General features: G+C 42.3%; 2 protein-coding genes across 2 annotated transcripts; one reads left to right on the top strand and one right to left on the bottom strand.

Moving 5' to 3' along the window:
- Positions 1–435: 435 nt before the first annotated feature.
- Positions 436–768, bottom strand: LOC135709570 (histone H3.2-like). The gene has a single exon (XM_065231963.1). It carries the CDS (start codon positions 766–768, stop codon positions 436–438), a length of 333 nt encoding a protein of 110 aa, XP_065088035.1.
- Positions 769–8,815: 8,047 nt separating this feature from the next.
- Positions 8,816–9,868, top strand: LOC135709628 (probable chitinase 10). The gene is made up of 2 exons (XM_065232012.1): positions 8,816–8,907; positions 8,967–9,868. Exons 1-2 carry the CDS (start codon positions 8,847–8,849, stop codon positions 9,788–9,790), a joined length of 885 nt encoding a protein of 294 aa, XP_065088084.1. The 5' UTR covers positions 8,816–8,846; the 3' UTR covers positions 9,791–9,868.
- Positions 9,869–20,424: the final 10,556 nt, after the last annotated feature.

Here is a 20,424-nt window from a genome sequence, read left to right as displayed (position 1 = left end):
GGTGGAAAGCTTATCCCATGCACCATCTATGTAGTTCTCTGTGTAAGTGGATTAGTTCTGATCATTCACGGAGGAGCAACTACGAAGTGCACGGTCAGATAACGTTAACTCGACGGCAAACACATTCATTGATACGTTTGTTGTTGTGGATGATAGAAGAGCATAGCAGAAATAGTGCGAAATAGGAAGCCATGGTCATCACAAAAAAAGGAAATCGATAGAGAGAATTGGCTTTCACCCTTCTGCTTCTAAGCCACTTACAGTCATCGTCATAGCATCGCACCGCTTTTGGTTCTAGGGCTGGTTGCAATTTTTAGATCAGGATTCACTGTGATGCGATCAGTTGTGAACAGTAGAAATTTCCTTCCCAACTCTCTTGTGGAATCTTTTAGTGGTTCTGAAAAGGGCCGGTTTTGTTAGATTTCGACGGAGAAATTAAGAGCGTTCACCACAAATACGAAGAGCCAGCTGAATGTTCTTTTGCATAATTGTGAGACGCTTGGCGTGGATGGTGAACAGACCGGCCAGATATCCCTCGCTGGATTCCTGTAGGGCCATTAACGGTCGAGCTCTGGAAGCGCAGATCGGTCTTGAAGTCCTGGGCGATTTCACGGACCAGACGCTGGAAAGGCAACTTGCAGTCAGCAGCTCGGTCGATTTCTGGTAACGACGAATCTCACGCAGAGTGACAGTTCCTGGCCGGTAGCGATGAGACTTCTTCACTCCTCCGTTGGCTGGAGCGCTCTTGCGAGCGGCCTTGGTGGCCATCTGTTTGAGAGGAGCCTTTCCTCCGTGGACTTACGAGCGGTCTGCTTGGTGCGGCCATTATACGATGTGGATACGTTCAATGCAATCTGTTGAATAAAAAAAATTTCTCTGACTTCCATTCTCTTTCATAACATGCTTTTGCTGTTCAACCAATCATAAACGATGAAAGAACAAGAACACAACAAAAAGAAGAATTTAACCCTCGAGTAGGTATAAAAAAGCCGAAAATTAAAATTTCTTGTCACATTCGTTTCAACCTTACCCGAAGAAACATCAACAGCATAAACAATGACTGGACGCGGCAAGTGAGGCAAAGGACTCGGCAAAAGAGGAGCCAGTTGTGTTGCATGATAACTTACAGGGCATTACCAACAATCAATACGAAACTATCGATTTTAAATTGGCTCACTACTTGACTAGCCTATTGGTCCCAAGCAAATCGATTAACATCCCCATTCTAGTTGAAATTCTAGTACTACAAAATGTTTGTTTTGATTCGCTATGAAAGTTTGACAGATAAAATGAGGGGTTCGTGGATTTTCCTATGTTTCGAGGGGTGCATCGATTAGCTTGGGACCGAATATAGTACCAGAGCTGAGCCAAAAAGTTGAGCACGTTTCTTCGGGACCTACTAGTCTTAGAGTTACCTCTATGGTATTACCAAGTCCGTCGTCTGGCTCGTCGTTGTGATGTCAAGCGTATCTGCGGTCTGATCTAAAACCTGAGTGTGCTCAAGGTAAGGTGTTGCTGGAAAACGTCATTCGTGGCGCTGTTACCTGAAGCGTCAAGGACGCATCTGAGGTTAAGCTTCGTTCTATCCGAAACGGCCCTGTTCGGGGCCACCAACTAATTTCAAAAGAGATTGTTTAGGAATTCTACTAATCTTGGCATGAATGAAATTCCTGGAACCAGCAAAATGGTAGCAACCCAGCTTCTAATCCTGAAGCAACTGGGCTCTCTGAGTGCCTATTTCTCGTAGCAATGAAGGCTAGCGCTGCCTTTCCAACCACCGGGTCAATTCGTGTCCAGCGTAGCCGTACAAAGAAGTATTTATGGTGATTTTATATGGTTGACACAGAACTGCCTTATTGCATTGAGAAGATAGAAATTCAAATAGCCAGAAAATTTTTGTGACCCTGAAAAGGGCCGTTTGATTTGTCAGATGAGTTCTGATGAACACAGCATGGCTCACACTCCGGTACGGTGCAGATCTGCAATAATGATAAACGCCCTGAGTTAAGAGCCTAGAACTCGAAAAGTGGCAAACCTGAGCAATGGTTTAACGTGTCAGAGTTATACTTTTTACTGTCAGGGCGGGCGTTGCAAACGAAAATTAAGTTCACTCACGATCCATGTCCAGGTGCAAATATATCTTCATGAACTCGACGAACTTCAAGTTCCCTTCGTTCATGAGGTCCATGTTAAAATTACCCGGCACAATCATGGGCATTGGCTCCAAGCAATATTTCGTCAGATTCCGGGCACCAAAGTATTGCTTCTGCTTGTACGACAAATCTGTAAGATAGTAAATAGAACAGAAAGTCAAAATGTAAAAATGAAAATAATTAAAATATGGTTCAGATTAATACCTGGCTCAATAAAGTTACTCATTACCATTTATTATATAAGACCACGTATTCCTACGTCACCATTGCGTACAACCCCATAGGGCTATCTCTTGTAGTTTTTTTTATATTTAACAAAAAACAGTTTATGTATTTGTAATAGCATACGTTAGTTGACGACATAAATAAATAAATAAACAACATTGCAGAAAACAGCAACTTTGTGTCTTGCAAGGATCTTGAGATGTCGACCTGCATGTATATGAAATTTATAAGAACACTAGTGCCACCTAGCGAGAGAATTCTGAACTAAACTGTCTATTATTCAGTAAGTCTTGGTCTCAAGAACAACATTTCGGAAAACAGCAACTTTGCTTATAGGCTGGATCATGAGATATTGAATGCAGTCTTCTGCAATGTTGCTTAGATAATGAAGTCCAACACTACAGTGTATTTTGTTGTTCATAATTCTCTCACAAGGTGGCTCTTGTGTCCATATGAAATTCGTGAACATTCAATATCTCATGATCCAGCCTATAAGCAAAATTGTTGTTTTCTGCAATGTTGTTCAGGAGGCCAAGACTTTTTGAATGAAAGACAATATAATTTTTGAGCTCTGGTTTCTCGACAAAAATCAATAATGTAACTGATCTATAAATAGATCACTGGGCGTTAATGGATTAAGTTATACGTCTTATTTTTTAATAATTACTTTATTTATACTGGCTCAATCGAATAAACTTTACAGAGCCGAGTTATCCTTTCCGTTATACATTATTACTGTCTTATATTTAAAGTTAATGGAACTGGACACGGTACTCGCGGTTGTCTCGAGGTTAGTTGAGATTTACAATTTTTTGGATGAGAAAAGGGAAAAAGGAGGTTTGAAATGTGGTTAACGATACAAATATTTAATGAATCCTAAAACATGAAATTATTTCTATTCATCTTGAAAACAAACATTGAGAAAAAAAACCCACACGTACAAAATACAAACTAAACACAAGGCTAATCAAACTTACAATCTAAGGTTAATATTCTTAAAGTAAACATATATGAGTTTCATAAACTCAAAATAACGGCGCCGGTGGTGTAGTGGTAAGCGTGATTGCCTCTCACCCCAGCAGGCCTGGGTTCAATCCCAGTCGGCGCCGCCGGGATTTTCTGAGGCATAACATCTCTGATCAGGCCTTCCTTCGGATGGGAAGTAAAGCCGTTGGTCTCCGGTTCATGAGTTGATGGGTCGATAGGTAGGGTCCAGGTGTGGGAGCTGCCTTCCTGGCACGTCGGTATCATTGGTGCTCAGCACGGAAAACAAGATCGACGGAAAAAACAAAACCAAAGGAAAAAAAAAAAAAATAAACTCCAGATCGCGTCTAGCCAAAATATCCCGAACTAGAACATTAGGTTGTCTACCTCGAGCCCGAAGGGAATCATAAAAATGTGATCCGACTCCACGATACTCCGCACAGCGTCCTGGTAACCTTGTCCACATTCACAGAGATTGCTGTCTCCCAACCCCATACGGAACAAGTGAGCGTTTAGACAATAGTGATTGGACATGAGCCGAGACTTCGTATGAAGTCTCGACCCACGTCCAACCCTTTGAACCATGCAAACTTCGACACCTTAGGGATAATTGAATGTAGCCATCGTCCCAAGCTCCCTTCACCCCATTGATGTTGTCAGCTAACGAGTGACTGCAGACCATTAATTTAAAAAAAAATTTACTATAGGCGATCATAAATGTCGCCTTCCATAGCGCACACCTTCGCAAGTGAATCCGCCTTCTCATTGCCCAAAATTGAGCAATGCGAAGGGACCCACGCGAAGGTGATGATGAAAGAACGCACGGATAAAGCACTAAGCAGCTCTCGTTTTTTCAAGAGAAAATACGAGAAGTGCATTACCGGCCTAATGGAACGGATAGCCTCGACAGAACTGAGACTATCCGTAAAAATAAAGTAGTGGTCTGGTAGAAGTGGAGCAATAGTTTCCAAAGTGTAGTGAATTGCTACCAGTTCAGCCACATACACAGAACAAGGAGCTTCAAGTTTTCGAGAGGCGCTTAGAAATTCATTAAATACACCAAAACCAGCGGACTCCTCTATTAGAGATCCTTCTGTGAAAACCATTGCAGAATCAACATGGCCAAACTTTGCAGAGTATAATGACGGAGCAATCATAGGACGATGATGCTCTGGAATTCTGTGGATTTCCTGCGTCATAGATAAATCAAAATTCACTGAATTGCCGAAATCAGAGAAGACGACACGATTGGGAATATTTCTTGAAGGGCTGACATCCTGTGTTAAACATAGGTAGTACAAAGTCATAAAACATGTTTGAGGATTTAGCTCCAGAAGCTTCTCAAAGTTTTCGATCACCAGTGGGTTCATAACTTCGCAACGGGTAAGGAGCCTCAGAGATAACTCTGAAAAACGGACTTCGAGACTCGAGTGCATGCATCCTAACGCGATACGAAGACAACGATACTGGATCCGTTCCAGCTTGATGATGTGCGTTTTAGCTGCCGACTGGAAACAAAAACTACCATATTCTAGAACCGATAAAATCGTTATCCGGTACAACGTCAGAAGAACTTGTGGATGGGCTCCTCACCACGTTCCGGTAATTGATCGAAGGAAATTGATCCTTATTTGACATTTTCGTCTCAGATACTCAATGTGGGACCTCCAGGTGCATTTGTAATCGAACCAGACCCCGAGATATTTGAAAGACATGGAATGAGTGATCGGCTTACCCAAAAGTTGAAGCTTAGGTTGTGCTGGGCTATGCTTCCTAGAAAAAACGACCAAAAGTTATGCGTCTGGTTGACATGTTTTAAATATATACACGTTTTAGAGTCCTATAGAGTCCCAGAAAGACCAATATGTTGGTCGAAGATAAAATAGTAAATATTAGATTTCTTCCAAAATTGAAAAGGCAATCGCTATGCCCAAAGCCGGCTCCAGGCTTCAACCAAAGGGGGCATTACCGTGATTTGTATATTTTCAAGATTTGCTTATTATGACGTATTCCAGATTCGCTTTTTTGGTACAATGTTGATGCTGGTAAACCTTAGATTTGCATATCAATCTGCTCCATATATTAATTCTTAGTATTATCATCGAAATTTAAAAAAACAGGTTGACAGCTTTCGGTTTGGGAAAGACTACTGCTTTTTACTTAGGACAACCTAAATTTTGTCTGAAGCTGCTGAGTGAAATAATAAACAAATTTTTGACTTAACCATTATGCCATTTTGAATTCCTGCTCTCCACACGTCTTGCAACATGATCTTTCCATATACTGTGGAGTGGCATAGCAGTCCCAGAGGGTCAAAAAGAGACATCAGGCATTTCAACATTTACCTTTTTGTTGGACGTTCGCCGTTCTGAATCAAATCACAGATTACCTGACTCATTTGGGTTGAGAAACTGAAGGCGTCCTCCTGTGTCAACCATAGAAGTCCGAGAACACGTTCATAGTCGTTTGTTGCGAGCTGCTTGCCTTCTTTGGACTGTGGTAAATCAAAGAGAGAGGCCGAGGTAGGCCCTTTTCAAATGTTCCGCGAGAAGAATACAGAATTAAATTCGAAAAAAAAAAATGGCTAAGTCCAATCAGACTCACGCCTGATATTTCAAAATGGCGTATTCGATATTTTTAATAAATCATATCACAAAAAAGGCTCATCTAATCGAGACTAAGTTGTAGGAGATTGCCTTTTCAACAAAAATACACACTGAATAAAAAATAACGTGTTTATGATTAATATCAAAATGCTAACTTTCAGAAATGGTTACAATGGACACTTTTAATTGACCAAAATCGTAGAACATAAGCTTTGAGTATAATTTCTTAATTTTTTTTTTTCGTTTGATATTTATGTGATTTGTGCACAGGAATCGATTTGCTGGACTGAAGAAATTGTTTCTGAATAAAAAATCAAATTAATTTTTGTGGCGAAAAGTTTATATTTCAAATGATTTTAATCATATCTTGGTGGTAATTTTATTGAGAATTTTTTTGATCTTTTGGAAAACATATTTTCGGTACTGGAGAATCGCAAATAACATTCGAAAACGGGAAAACATTAGCAACATTTAGAAAAATTCATCATTCAAATGCAGTGTCGGATTTTGGATCCAAGGGGGCCGGAACCGCTATCCTTAGGGAGGCCATATTACCTGCTTTCAATGTTTGAATTTCAAATGCACGATCGTATCGCACCTGCACGGCCGTGGGTTGGCAGGGTCCAACATGGGACTGCTTGATGTTTATAAAGTACTATCAGTTAAAACTGTATTTTTGAGCTTTATCTCATATATTCTTTGGTGTTTCCTAGCAGATAATGATGTTGATGTTCGCTGATTCAAAAAGTAAATCGGATAAGCATTGAGCTGTCCATAGTTGGGCATTGTTGAACTTGTGGTACTTGCACAACAAACCAAAGTAACCATATAATCACAAAAGAACTTTCAATGTTCATAGTTTCAGATTGAGTCAATGTCACTGAGATACGATATGATTAGTTGGGTAGTCAGATGAAACTATTCCTTTAAAAAACTAATCCTGGTTGAGTCTCGTTTTCGTTTGCATGTACCACTATTTGATATTACTAACCGCACCGAGCGTTCATTCCGAGTGGTGAGCAAACCTGAAGAAGAAGATGACAGGATGAGTGGTACCATGTTGTGTATTGTTAATGGACCTGGTCTACAATTCAAAGTTGGATTCTGTGATGATAAGTATCACATAAAAGGTAGAATAGGTAGCATCATCTTCATCGAAATGTAAGTATTATTGACAATAATCGTAACAATTGATTCGCATAAGTGATGATTCATTATATATAACATTTACATAACATAAACATTTAAATACATATACAAAAGAGAAGGGAGGGTCCAACAGGGCACCCGATTGAAGCGATTTGGACGGGGAGAGTGGGAATGCCAACTCCCCGTTGATAGCATTTCGTGGATAAAGGGCGGGCTATTCTCCCCACTCATTGGGGCATCTGCTTGTTTGGAGGCTCGTCTTTTTGACCAGTTGTGCGATCATGTTGCTTGAAAGAGTTTCTTTATTGTACCGTAGATCACCCAATCCGTTTTTGGCCCTTCATACAACGACATGTTGAGGGCAATCAGAGGTTATTAAGCTTGATCAAGACAAACAGAGAAGAGAGCCCACTGCTATTGAACTTAGTTTTCGTGCTACAATCGATGGTAAACCACTATCATCATCATCATCATCATCTATCATACAATGGCAGGTTGAGGCTATTAAACTTGATCGAGTCAAACAGTAAGGATAGTCCACAGTATACCCACAGTTGTCTTACTGCAATGAGTGGCAGCTCCATATCATCATCATAACTATCATCATCATCAATTTTGGGAAAATCTTTTGGAGGAACTTAATGAAAATTTAATTTCTTGGTGGATAGCATTATTTAAAACTACATAGATCATTCTATAAAGCTCGGATGATGATTAACTATCAATAATTTATCATTTTACTTATATGGTCACTGAATAAGTATACATCTATCTGCTGTTCTCTGATTCATGGGCAGCTTAAAATTGCTGGCAAATGGAAACACATAGATCATATTTCAAACTCGCCTAAAATAAAAAAAAAAAAAAAATCAAACCAATCTTAGAGACTGATACAAACCGAACCCCCTGCTCTAACAGATACACACCATAATACGAAAAACGCCTCCGAATCCACCCGTCCGACATCCGGTTTAACTATCCTCCACACAATTCGGAAACACCGCTTTCCAAAGGTTTCCCAGTTGGGTTTAAAAATAGCTCCACGATCCCCATCGCATAGCGTCATCGGTCAGGTTCATTTCCGATCCGCCTCGCACAGGATCGGTGCCGCTGCCGTCCGGTACGAGAGGAAATCGATACTTGAAACAAGACACAATTTCCTGTGTCCACTTGTCCAAACCCTTAGCTCTCGTTAGAAAGGGGCATGTGGGAGGGGGTGCTGGAGGACGTCGACGGTGGAATCAATTATCAAATTTCATATGCTTCATCGCTTCATTGAACACGGGAAAGGTGAGCGTAAGATATCGTTACCTCGATGCCGTCGCCGACGTCGTCGTCCATTCCGTTTAGAAGGGGCCACTTGTAGATAAATTGAAGTGTGATATCTTAAGGTTTCGTTTGCCGGGCAGTGTGTTGGGGCTTATTTGCGATTCAATTTACCTGTTTGTCATGTATGCGGGGAAGGGTTCATGCTAAGGAGATGGTGATAGGCAAGCGATCAAATAACTGCCATTCAAGACGATGAGTAAAATGTGTAAGAAAGAAATTTCTAATGGTTTGAATGTCAGCATTTAAATGGATGTCGATTCATGTGCATTCTTATCGTGCCGAGAATGTTTATCGAGCAGCAAATTTCAAGTGTGATACACGGTTCATCAATTTTGTGCCATTGAGATGAGTTTATTTTCAAATAATTCATAAGCACTAGCTGCCTATAAAAACGAGTCTGATGATGTTACTTCATCCTCATTCAGAGAACTGGTATCCCACTGCGATTTACATCATGTTGGGTACAATTTGAGCTAATTATTAATATAACGAATTTTACTACTCTTGTTTCTCGTTCCAGCACTCATCATCACGCTTAGCTTGGTCAGTGGAGGATTCGCCTCCATTCTATGTCCAGCTGCATTCAATCCGAACCAAACAATCCATCTGTCACATCCGACGAGCTGCTCCAAGTTCCTAACCTGTGTTGGTAGCCACCCCGTCGAACAGGACTGTCCTGCCGGTCTGCACTGGAACGTGGAGCAGTCTCGCTGTGATTACCCCGAATCTCCCCAATGCTCCCGAGGCAGTGATCCCGATCAGCCTTTTAACGCAGCGGCCGTTGCCAGCAGTGTCTGTTTACCACAAAGTTATCAATGTCCATTGAATTCCAAGCCCACGGAACATGTGATCTTTCTGAAGCATCGTGACTGTCGGAAGTTCTACGCATGTGTCTCGACCCATCCGGTTGAACTGTCCTGCCCTCCGAAGCTGTACTGGAACTCGCGTAGCTGTGTATGTGACTATGAGATGGAAGCTGAATGTGATGAAATGATGGTAAGAGTTGAGGAGGATGCCCCGGAAGAAACTGATGAGGAGGAACATTCCAAACAGGAGGAGGATGCCCCGGAAGAAGCTGAGGAGGAGGAGCATCCGATACAGGAGGAAGATGCCCCAGAAGAAGCTGACCAAGAACAAGCCGAGCCGGAAGTGAATGCTTATGCTGTAGAATCGGTGGTGGTTAGGAAGCGTCGAGCGGCGGACAGTTCCAGCAGCTCCAGCAATGATACAAGCACAAGCAGTGGATCTGGTTCAAGCGGATCTACAATCGCGTCAGGAGCTGATATTCGATCTGTTTCATCAATCGTCATGGTTGTGGCAACGGTCATTATGAGCGTTTTGTAAGTGGCATGAACTCCGCTTCAATATAATGGGTGCAGGTGATAGGTTATGCGGTTAAATATAATATATATTCATCATGAAGCAAACTACAACTTTTGACGTAGGACTATGTCTTTGATTTCTATATGGGGGTACACTTTGTGAAAACCGAAAATGAAACATGTAACAAATTGAGAAAGATTTTGAACGTTAATAACTCAGCTGCCCCTGGTCCAATTTCGATAATTTTATCACCAATCGATCAGAAATATGGCTACGCATCGATAACAATGCTTTTGAATGTTGATTTTCCACAAGAAACATTTAAAAAACTGGTAAATATCCAGCATTGTCCAAAAGCGTCGAATTAACTAACAAATCCACCAATTACCTACATGCATATGCTGCTTCCCCAGCACAGTCGTCAGAGAGTAGTAAGTAGACGAAACAAGTCGAAGTGGCATTCGTCTCCGATCCTCGGGCGCGTGTGAATAGGGAGGATGGAATTGCGTAATATTTTGCTCACTCATCGCCATATTCAGAACCAAACGCAAATTCTTCGAGATAACCACCATCCGTCGTCTGGCTCGCCGTGGCGGTGTCTGACGTATCTCCGGTCTGATTTACGAGGTGTGCTGAAGGTGTTCCTGAAAAATTAGATCCTTGATGCTGTCACCTACACTAAACACGCCGAGCGTAAGCTGCCATGGATGTCATCTACGTTTTGCAGTGACAGAGACGCACTCTGTTTGGTTTCGGAGGTTAAATCATCACCAGCTTTGGCAACAAAAAGGCCCTTTTCAGGGCCACCAAGCTCATTACAGTAAAGAGTAGGAATATAATTCATCTGCCTGTTTGTCCATATTCAGAACCAAACGCCTCCAACGACCACACAAAATGCTCATGTAATCAAACTGGAAGCAGGGGTACACATTATTTTGATCAACCTTGATCATCTTTGAATCGCCACGGCCGGATATTTTCAATGGAAGAAGCAACAATCTATCATCTAATTCGACGAAGACGGCAGGAAACATTTGTGAAGCCGAGTTATTTACGAAAGAGAGTGTCGGTGAAGAGAATCGATCAATGTAGATAGGACCTATTGAAAAGTGACGTGAGATTTGTTTTCCGTACTGAGCTCCAATGCTACCGAATGCTACCAAATGGGAGGCAGCTCCCACACTTGAACCCTACCAATCAACCCATCAACTCAACCGGGGACCAACGGCTTTACTTCCCGAAGGAAGGCGTGATCAGAGATGTTATGCCTTAGAACATGCCGGTGGCGCCGACTGAGATTGGACCCAGGCCTGCTGGGGTGAGAGGCGCTGATATCTTTCTAGGTGATATCACGGCGAATGAGAACGACCCAAATTTGAGTTTAGTTATCTCAGAAATAAGAAATAAAGTGCAGGAACTCAGCGATGAGTAAATTTGCCTCATATTTTCCCAGGTTTTTCCAGGATTTTCCAGGGAAAAATTCCCGAATTTGAGAAAAGTAAAGATTGGATTTACTCAGTCTATTGGTACTACTACGAGACTGAATAAAATTTTCGTCAATTTCCTCATTTTCTGGCAGATTTTTTAGGTTTTCCACAGGAAACCATGAGACAAATTTACTCATTGCTGAGTTCCTGCACTTTTGGCGATTATGAGTGAACTAAACTCAAATTTGGGTCGTTCTAATTCGCCGTGTACGCAAAATGAAAAGAGCCAGTGTCGCTACTTGATAGCAAACTACTCATAATGGGAGGAGTCTTTGTAGCTTTTATACCACTTGGTTGCACATCATTCTGCTTTAACCTGAAAAGATATAAAAGAGCGCTGCTGTATGGCATTAGCTCATTTTCGCTTCGGACAACGTGGTGAGTAGCAATAGCAGCAGTAGGAAGGTGGTGGCTAGTCCACTCCTTCACAACCAACAAGCAACAATTGACTGGTCGTGGCAAAGGAGGAAAAGGTCTGGTAAAGGAGGTGCCAAGCGTCATCGCAAAGTTCTTCGAGATAACCGCCATCGGTCGTCTGGCTCGCCGTGGTGGTGTCAAACGTATCTCCGGTCTGATTTACGAGGTGTGCTGAAGGTGTTCCTGGAAAATGAGGTCCATGATGCTGTGATGCGTGATGTGATGTCCTCTTCAATAAAACAGCCCTTTTCAGGACCATCAAGCTTACATCAGTAAAGAGTTGGAATAGAATTTATCTGTGCTTGTTTGTCCATATTCAGAGCCACAAGCCCCCAACGACCATACAAAATGCTCTCCAGAGTTGTAATCTTGTAACCAAACTTGGAAGCAGGGGTGCAAGTGATTTTGATTGATTCTCTTAATCAACTTTCTCTTTGAAAAAGATTACTACAAATTTGGTACGCCTACAATTCAAAAACGGAAAGAGTTGAGATAATTGATAATTGATCAATTAAAAGAACTAAATGCTATTCACATTTATTCCGTCCACTAGCGGTCCTACGTCAAGCTTTCGTTCGTGCCCCAAGGCACAGACCCTTCTACTTTTTTTGAATTATCTGATGACTGTGAATTATGGTCCTCGTAATTCAATTAGTAACGAGTTTAACTGACCTACAAAAAAATCTTCATATCGTGTAGATTTCGTCAATTCAGAGAAAAATAGATTATTTGACCACCGCAGTTTTAAAAGCACGTTTTGGACTTAACTCAGTCGGTAAGGGCGCAGTTACAAATCAATACCATGCTGGAGTTGGTCGGGTTTGGTTCCCGGTCCGGTCTAGAGATTTTTCGGGTTGGAAAATTGCCACACAATTATACTAATTAATAGTTGTGGAAGTGCATCTATAACACTAAGTTGAGAGCACGCAATACACTAATATGCGATAAGCAATATGCTTGACATGCAAAGAATAATAATATTAAGAAGAAGACAAACTTATCCGGTGTGTACAAAAATGAGAGTTAGCACACTGGCATATTCCAGAAGTTGTGGATTTCGCAAATTCCTGAAACTAAAAGAACTCCGAATTATCTTCCATAGAAGAGGCACCTCACACGACGTGACTTTTGTCACCTCACTGTAGAGATAACATGAGAATGTTTATAAATAAATGACTTCAAAATAGACACCCATGCATCTTCTTAAAGAAATATTAAAAACCGAAATATTTCCTTCATTATTGCAAAGCCTTTCTATCTTCCGTTCGATCTTCATTCGTTTGGGTAATTCCACTTTCAGAGGTCTAATTAACGGTTGCTTGAAAAAGCGGTAACTAGCAAAATAATGTGTTTTCCCAGCTATAAAATGAACAGCAGCGGAGCAGTTTGGCTCATCCAACTGGAACGCTCGCTCCGTAGGGGCGAAAAACATTGAGCTTGCAGACTTCCTCCGCAAGCACGACATCGACGTGGGCCTTCTCACCGAGACCCACCTCAAGACCGGTGACAGCTTCTGGCTGCCCGACCACAGCATTGTCCGGCTTGATCGCACCAGCTCCAGGGGGGGCGGTGTCGCGGTCATCATCAAGAAAGGCATCAAGTACTGCACCCTACCCCACTACCGCACTTCCATCATCGAGGCCGTCGGCGTTGAGGTGGAAACATCGACCGGAAACGTCCGGTTCATCGTTGTCTACTGCCCCCGGCAATGTACCGTTAGCAATGGTACAGCACAGCAGTTCAAGAACGACCTTGCCATCATAACCCACACCAATGCCCGCTTTGTAATCGGAGGGGACCTGAACGCCCGGCACGAGGCCTGGCGGAACTACCAGCAGAACCAGAACGGCCGCCTGCTATTCGACCATTCCCAGCATGGTCTCTATTCTGTCTGGTTTCCGGACGAACCAACCTTCACATCACCGACGGGCAACCCATCGACGCTGGACCTGTTCTTGGCAAACACCAGATTAGCCAAGCCGGTTGCCGTCAACGACCTGAGTTCGGACCACCAACCGGTGCTGACCGAGCTGGGCTTCAACGTGGCCCCTGCACCGTGCCAGCGGAAGGACTACCATCGAGTCAACTGGGTCCAGTTTCGACGCGTGGTCGACCGCCACATCGACGACAACCCACCGCTCGACACAGTGGAGGACATCGACCGGGCCCTGGAGGGTCTCCATCAAGCCATATCCATGGCTGACGAAGAGTGCGTTCGACGAGTTCCTGTGAGGGGTAAGTTTCAAGCAATTGATTCCCACACCAAACTCTTGATTCGGCTCAGAAATGTTCGTAGACGCCAGTTTCAGCGGACTGGGGATCTGCAGTGTAAATGCGAAATGGTCGATCTGAATCGGCAGATCGCTTCCAGAATGATCTCAATCCGGAACGAGAGTTTCGGGCGGCTCGTTCAGAACCTGGACGACCGTTCCAGACCATTCTGGAAGGTTGCCAAGGTGCTGAAGTCTCACCCCAAGCCCATTCCACCACTTAGAGTCAATGACGAACGGCTTATCACCAACGAAGAGAAGGCCAATGCAATTGGGGAGCACATTGCCCAGTCGCATTTGCTTGGCTCTACAATCCCAAGTCCACTCGAGAACCAGGTTGTGCAGTGCGTCCAGACGTTAGATGCCTCCCCTTGTGCCGTCCCTCCAGAAGAACGGATTACAGAGGAACAAATTTGCTCAGCGCTGAAACACAGTACGAACATGAAGGCTCCCGGGTTTGACGGAATATTCAACCTAGAGTTGAAAAATCTCAGCGCGAGGGTGCACTCGCTGCTGGCTGCCATCCTCAACAGATGCTTGGAGCTGCACTACTTTCCAAGCATCTGGAAGGTGGCAAAAATCATCCCGATCCGCAAACCTGGGAAAGACCCTTCACTACCGTCAAGCTACAGACCGATTAGCCTGCTCTCAGCGCTGAGCAAGCTGTTCGAAAAATTGATCCTCAGCCGACTAAACAAGTTTGTGGAGGAACATGACATTCTTCTTCCGGAACAGTTCGGGTTCCGCAAGGGGCATTCCACCAATCATCAGCTAGTGCGGGTGATGAATAACATCCGAAGTAACAAAGCTGTATCCAAGTCCACAGCCATGGCCTTGTTAGACGTCGAAAAGGCGTTTGACAATGTCTGGCACGACGGACTTATATACAAGCTTTGTAACTCCAACTTTCCACCATACCTTGTGAAAATCACCCGTAACTATCTCCAGCAAAGGTCGTTCAGGGTGTCGTTGAATAGTTCCCTTTCGGGACAATTTCCGATCCCAGCAGGTGTTCCGCAAGGGAGTCTGCTGGGACCACTGCTTTACAGCATCTACACGTCGGACATCCCTCCTCTAGGAGACGGTTGCGTGTTCTTTCTGTTTGCAGATGACACCGCAATAGCCGTCAAGGGTAGGATGCCTCGTGAAATTACGAACAAGCTCCAACGATGCCTTGACACCTTTACTGATTATGCCACCACGTGGAAAATCAAAATCAACGCCTCGAAAACCCAAGCAATCATGTTCCTTCACAGACAATTATTAAAACTTAAACCGTCTCCCTCCTGTACCGTAATAATGGATGGTACAAGGGTCGAGTGGTCCACTGATGTTACTTATCTCGGGATGTTGTTCGATGAGAAGCTCCTGTTCCGCTCGCACATAGAGAAAACCCTAGTTAAGTGCTCCGCCTTGGTTAGGTGTTTGTATCCGCTCATTTGCCGCAGATCCCGCCTCTCAAGGCAAAACAAACTGGCTGTTTACAAACAGATCATAGCCCCCGCGATCTTCTATGCCGCCCCGGTGTGGGAATCGTGCGCACAGACCCACAGGAACAAAATCCAGGTTGCACAGAATAGAGTGTTGAGGATGATCCTAGATCGTCCATTCGACACAAGAATAGCAGACCTCCATCAAGAGGCAGACATTCCCAAAGTAGATTCCAAAATTGATGATATGACAACTAAATTTATTCAAAAATGCAATCTTTCTGAACATGCTTTAATAAGCAATTTGTACATAGTAGGTTAAGTGTATATAGTAGAGTAGGTTAGTTTTAAGCTGTAAATAGTAGTATTAAGTAGTTTCTCTTCAAATTCTAAAAACAAAACAAACCAATCCCACCAAGGTGGTCGACCGTGTACTAAGTCTAGGACTAATTCTGTAAAACAAATTTTGAATTTTGCCCATACCTAAAGATGAAGAAAGCAATTAAATCACTTAGTAAAAATTTATATGGTAATCGTCCAAGTTAAACTAAAATAAAGATCATTTAAACTAAAACTAACTAACTAGCCTCAACTCATTTTCGCTTCGGACGCCGTGGTGAGCAGGCAGCAGAAGCAGCCATCTGGCTCGCCGTGGCGGTGTCAAACGTGTCTCCAGTTTGATCTACGAGAAAACACGAGGTGTGCTGAAGATATTCTTGGAAAACGTGATCCGTGATGCTGTCACCTATACTTAACACGCCAAGCGTAAGCGGCCATCGATGTCGTCTACGCTTTGAAGCGACAGAAAGTTTCGGAAGTTAAATCATCACCAACATTGGCAACAAAACGGCCCTTTTCTGGGCCAACAAGCTTATTACAGTAAAAATTTAGAATAGAATTTATCTGCCTGTTGGTCCATATTCAGAACCACATGCCCCCAACGACCACACAAAATGCTCTCCAGAGTTGTAATCTTGTAACCAAATTTGGAAGCGGGGTGCAAGTGAATTTGATCAATTCACTTCATCAACTTTTTCTTTGAAAAAAAAAAAAACTACAAATTTGGTACGCCTACACATCAAAAACGGAAGAGTTAAGATAATAGATGATCGATCAATTGAAAGATCTAAATTTTCTTCACATTTGTTCCGTGCCCTAGCGGTCCTACGTCAAGCTCCCGTTCGTGCCCCTAGGCACGGACCCTTCTACTTTTTTCAAGTTTTAAAGTCGTCTTCAGAGAAGGTCTATATGACTTCTTTGAAGCTCTGTAGGACTTCTTTTAAGTTCGTAGGATTTCTGCAAACTCCAAAAAGGAAGTCCTTTGCACTATAAACAATTAGTTAGAATGACGTGTGTGAATTTGACGCGCTATTCTTAAACATACCATCCCGTGGAAAACTTGTATTGTGAATTTCGTTATTCGTTTTGTTGGATTATATTGTTGAAAGAAGATTTTCTAATTCTCGCGGGATTCGCGCAAGCGTCTGTGCTTACGGGTCCGTTCAACCCTTTTTGGTCCTTCATACAGCAGTGTGTTGAATTCAGAATGATGACGAAATTTGATCTTGCTGTTGAGTGAAGCCGCATGCAGGGCAAGACTCAAGCTAGGATGGTGGCTACTTACATACATGCATACATATTTTCATACATATGTTTCATCCAATGTTCTCATTTAACTTCAATTCAATGTCCACTATGCTGACAAATCTTGGTTTAAAATTTCGTACTGCTTCATATCCCTCCCGTCTATTGCCAGTAATAGATTCCAGACTTCATGTAATAAAATTTGACTAATGTACGACACGTGCAATTGTCCAGTCCAAACCAGGAGACCTGCTCCCCCTGTTGGAAACAGAAATCTTTTACCAACTCCGAGATTTGACCAACGAACGCAAAACATTTGTTTATATGTGTTTATTATGCAAAGTAGTCTCATTGAATATTAATGCAATTGTCGCGCTCTAGTAGAGCAAATGCACCGCTGTGGCCCATTGGGGGATTATGCTTAATGTTTTGCCGACTTTTTTCACCGCACCGCACCAACAACCGACAGCACGCGTCAGCGTCACCCACCAGGAAGAAAAGGAATCGAAAAGAAGAAAAACCAGCTCGTAAGATAATCTTTAGGTCCACAGAACAATATGTTAAAATGTGGTCTCGTGCCGTTCGAGTTGACCGATTTTCAGCAAAGGGAACCAAAGGAAGTTCGTCAATGCGGAAGAAACGAAAGTGAAAATATCGAATTGCGCCACGAGGAGTGTTGAACCCTACTAGCTGTGTTTTCGGAAACTGAACGAATCTCCTCGCGTCAGAGGGCTCGCAGGAACAGCTGGTTGACCCGTTTCGAAGGATAGGTGCTGTTCGGTGTATGATTCATGTGCCCGACTGGACTTGCCTGCGATGCAGTCAACCAAGTGGCAGTAGCGTTGCGTTGGAAGTAAACCAGGAGCAGCAAAAAAGCCATATTTAGGACAGGGATATTACAGGACTAGACCGTAAGCCACGCGAGAGCGAAAGGGATGGAAAGGATCGTTAATTTATGCCGCGCACCTAAAATGTGTTTTATTTCATTTCATAATTACGGTCCGCTGGTCCCCTGTTGCGCACGGGGACTTGCTGCTGTGGCCTGTCGGTTCCGGATGAAGGACGATGGTTGTGACTTATCGGGATGTGTTGTCTGCCGCAGCAACGCCATGCACCGGGTTCTTTTTTTTCTCTCTTGGTGAAGCGACGACTATACGACAATGATGCTCTTTGCTTTACCGTTGCTCACTCTTGTTTATGGAGATATTTTTATTAATGAGACACAGACAGAAATGGATGACCATCTGTAGCTGTGCTTGACGGGCGTTGGATGGTTATGTTTTCATTCACCGGCAGCTGAAGATGATGTACTGGACCGGGTGTAATGTTGGATGATTTCATTAAGGTTTTCGAGGACGGAAATAGGAGTCTCTGAAGTGACTCGAACAGTTTAGCCATTAACTTTGTATCCTTCTCACAGAGAAGGGTATACATTAGGGTGGGTTACAGTTAAATGAAAAAAAGCAAACTTGACCTATTCAAGTGAAAACAACCTTTTTTGTGATCCCAAACAACTGGGAAAAATTTGGGGACGATTGGTTGTAACCCAGTTTTCCGCATTGCGTTTGAAATTTGTATGGAGCTTAGTTTATGAAAACCTACTTTTTTGTATTTTCATCCCTAGAGGCAACAATTTTGCTTGAAACATGCAAAAAATAAACATGTACAAATATAGTCCAGGTAGTGCCCAACAGGAAGTACGGTGCTGGAATGTCTTGATAAAAAGTTATAACCGTTCAAATATTTATGGTTTGAATTAAATGCCAAAAATCACCTTTCCTGCCAACACTGTCGGACCAATATGACATATTCCTGTTCTGTGGAAGTCGAATAAATTTTTCGCTACAAGAAAATCCAATGAAAACGATATGATTGAAAATGTGTCAGGTAAATTCTTTGTGAATATCTAATACATTTACAATGCTGATAAGTTGGTAACGTTTATATGATCGTTATATGATTAATGCAAATTGGTCAAACTATAATAACTAACAGAAATGGATTTGAAACCCATAAGCATAAGCTTTACATTTCACCACAATATCATAAACATATCATACATCAACCTCATTAAAATTTATATGAAAATCACATGACATTTTCTTCTTGTTTTGACACATATATTTTACCGGTTCTATAAATAAATCGAAAAATAAACATCAGGCTTCGAGTGCTTTCACAGTTGCGCTTTTGACGTAGGACTACGTCTGGGGGTACACTTTGTGAAAACCGAAAATGGAACCTTTAACGAAATTATGAAAGATTTTGAACATCAATAACTCAGCTGCCCCTGGACCAATTTCAATAATTTTTATCACCAATCGATCACAAATATTTCATCGATAACAATGCTTCCGACTGTTGACATTCAACAAGAAACTATTGAAAAAAGTTTTAAATGTCAAGCATTGTCCAAAGGCGTTGAAATAACTAACAAATCCACCAATTGCGTACATAGTCATCAGAGAATCGTTTCTAGACGAAACATGTCGATGTAACAATGCTGCTTCCACAACACTGTCATCAGAGAGACGTTAGTAGACGAAACAAGTCGAAGTGGCATTCACCTCCGATGTTCAGGCGTGTACGAATAGGGAGGATACAATTGCGTAGCATTTTGCACACTCATCGCCATATTCAGAACCACTCGTTGGGGGACCACACAAAATGCTCTCCAGAGTTGCAATCTTATAACCAAACTTGGAAGCAAGGGTGCAAGTGATTTTGAGCGATTCTAATCATCGACATTCTGTTTCGTTAATAACTCGACGGCTAACACATTTATTGATACGTTTGTTGTTGTTGTTGTAATAGGCTAGTAAAGTCATGGTCATCAAGCATCTGTTTTAGCTTAGTTTGTATTTGCTGCTTGGACATAGTGATGTCAATAGTTCCGCAATGCAAATTATATAGGCGCATCATTCGATTGATTGGGCTATTTTTTGCATAGTTTGTTCTGTACGATGTTTCTGAAAATAAATTCCGTGTTCTAAGATATCGACAAGGTGTTTTTTAATTTAATTGTGCGAGAATTTCTGCCGAATCTATGCGCATTGAAATAATGTCGTTGATGAAGAAAAGCATTGCAAATTGGCGGCGCTCCTTAAGTGTTTGTATATTGATGAGCGTGCAGTGCGCTTCATAAGATGGTAATGGAAATGCAGTCCAATTCAATTTACGTGAAGCATATAAAAGGAATTGTTTTTGGACAGATTCTATGCGTTCTTCGTGTATGGAAATGTATGGATTCCATACTAGGTGGCAGTATTCCAGAATTGGCCTTACATATGTGGTATATAATAGCTTAATAGTGTATGGGTCTTCGAAATTATGACTGAACCTTTTGATGAAGCCTAGCATTCTGTTTGCTTTACTAATGATAGTAAAGGGTGATACGGTCAAAATTTGGTCAATATCAACTTGACGTATTTCTTTCAATTTTGCATTTAAAAAACCTGAACACCCCT

This window comes from Ochlerotatus camptorhynchus, unplaced genomic scaffold (assembly GCF_037179485.1).
Source record: "Ochlerotatus camptorhynchus isolate MF236.1 unplaced genomic scaffold, CSIRO-AGI_Acam_v1.1 ptg000361l, whole genome shotgun sequence".
Classification (NCBI taxonomy): domain Eukaryota; kingdom Metazoa; phylum Arthropoda; class Insecta; order Diptera; family Culicidae; genus Ochlerotatus; species Ochlerotatus camptorhynchus.
Note: the sequence above shows the minus strand (reverse complement) of the source record. Positions and strands in the feature narration are given on the sequence as shown.

Coding starts and splice junctions, on each gene's coding strand:
- LOC135709628 (XM_065232012.1), top strand. CDS start 8,847: ATGATGTTACTTCATCCTCATTCAGAGAACTGGTATCCCACTGCGATT. Junction 8,908..8,966: donor TGCGATTTACATCATGTTGG/GTACAATTTGAG, acceptor TTCTCGTTCCAG/CACTCATCATCACGCTTAGC.
- LOC135709570 (XM_065231963.1), bottom strand. CDS start 768: ATGGCCACCAAGGCCGCTCGCAAGAGCGCTCCAGCCAACGGAGGAGTG.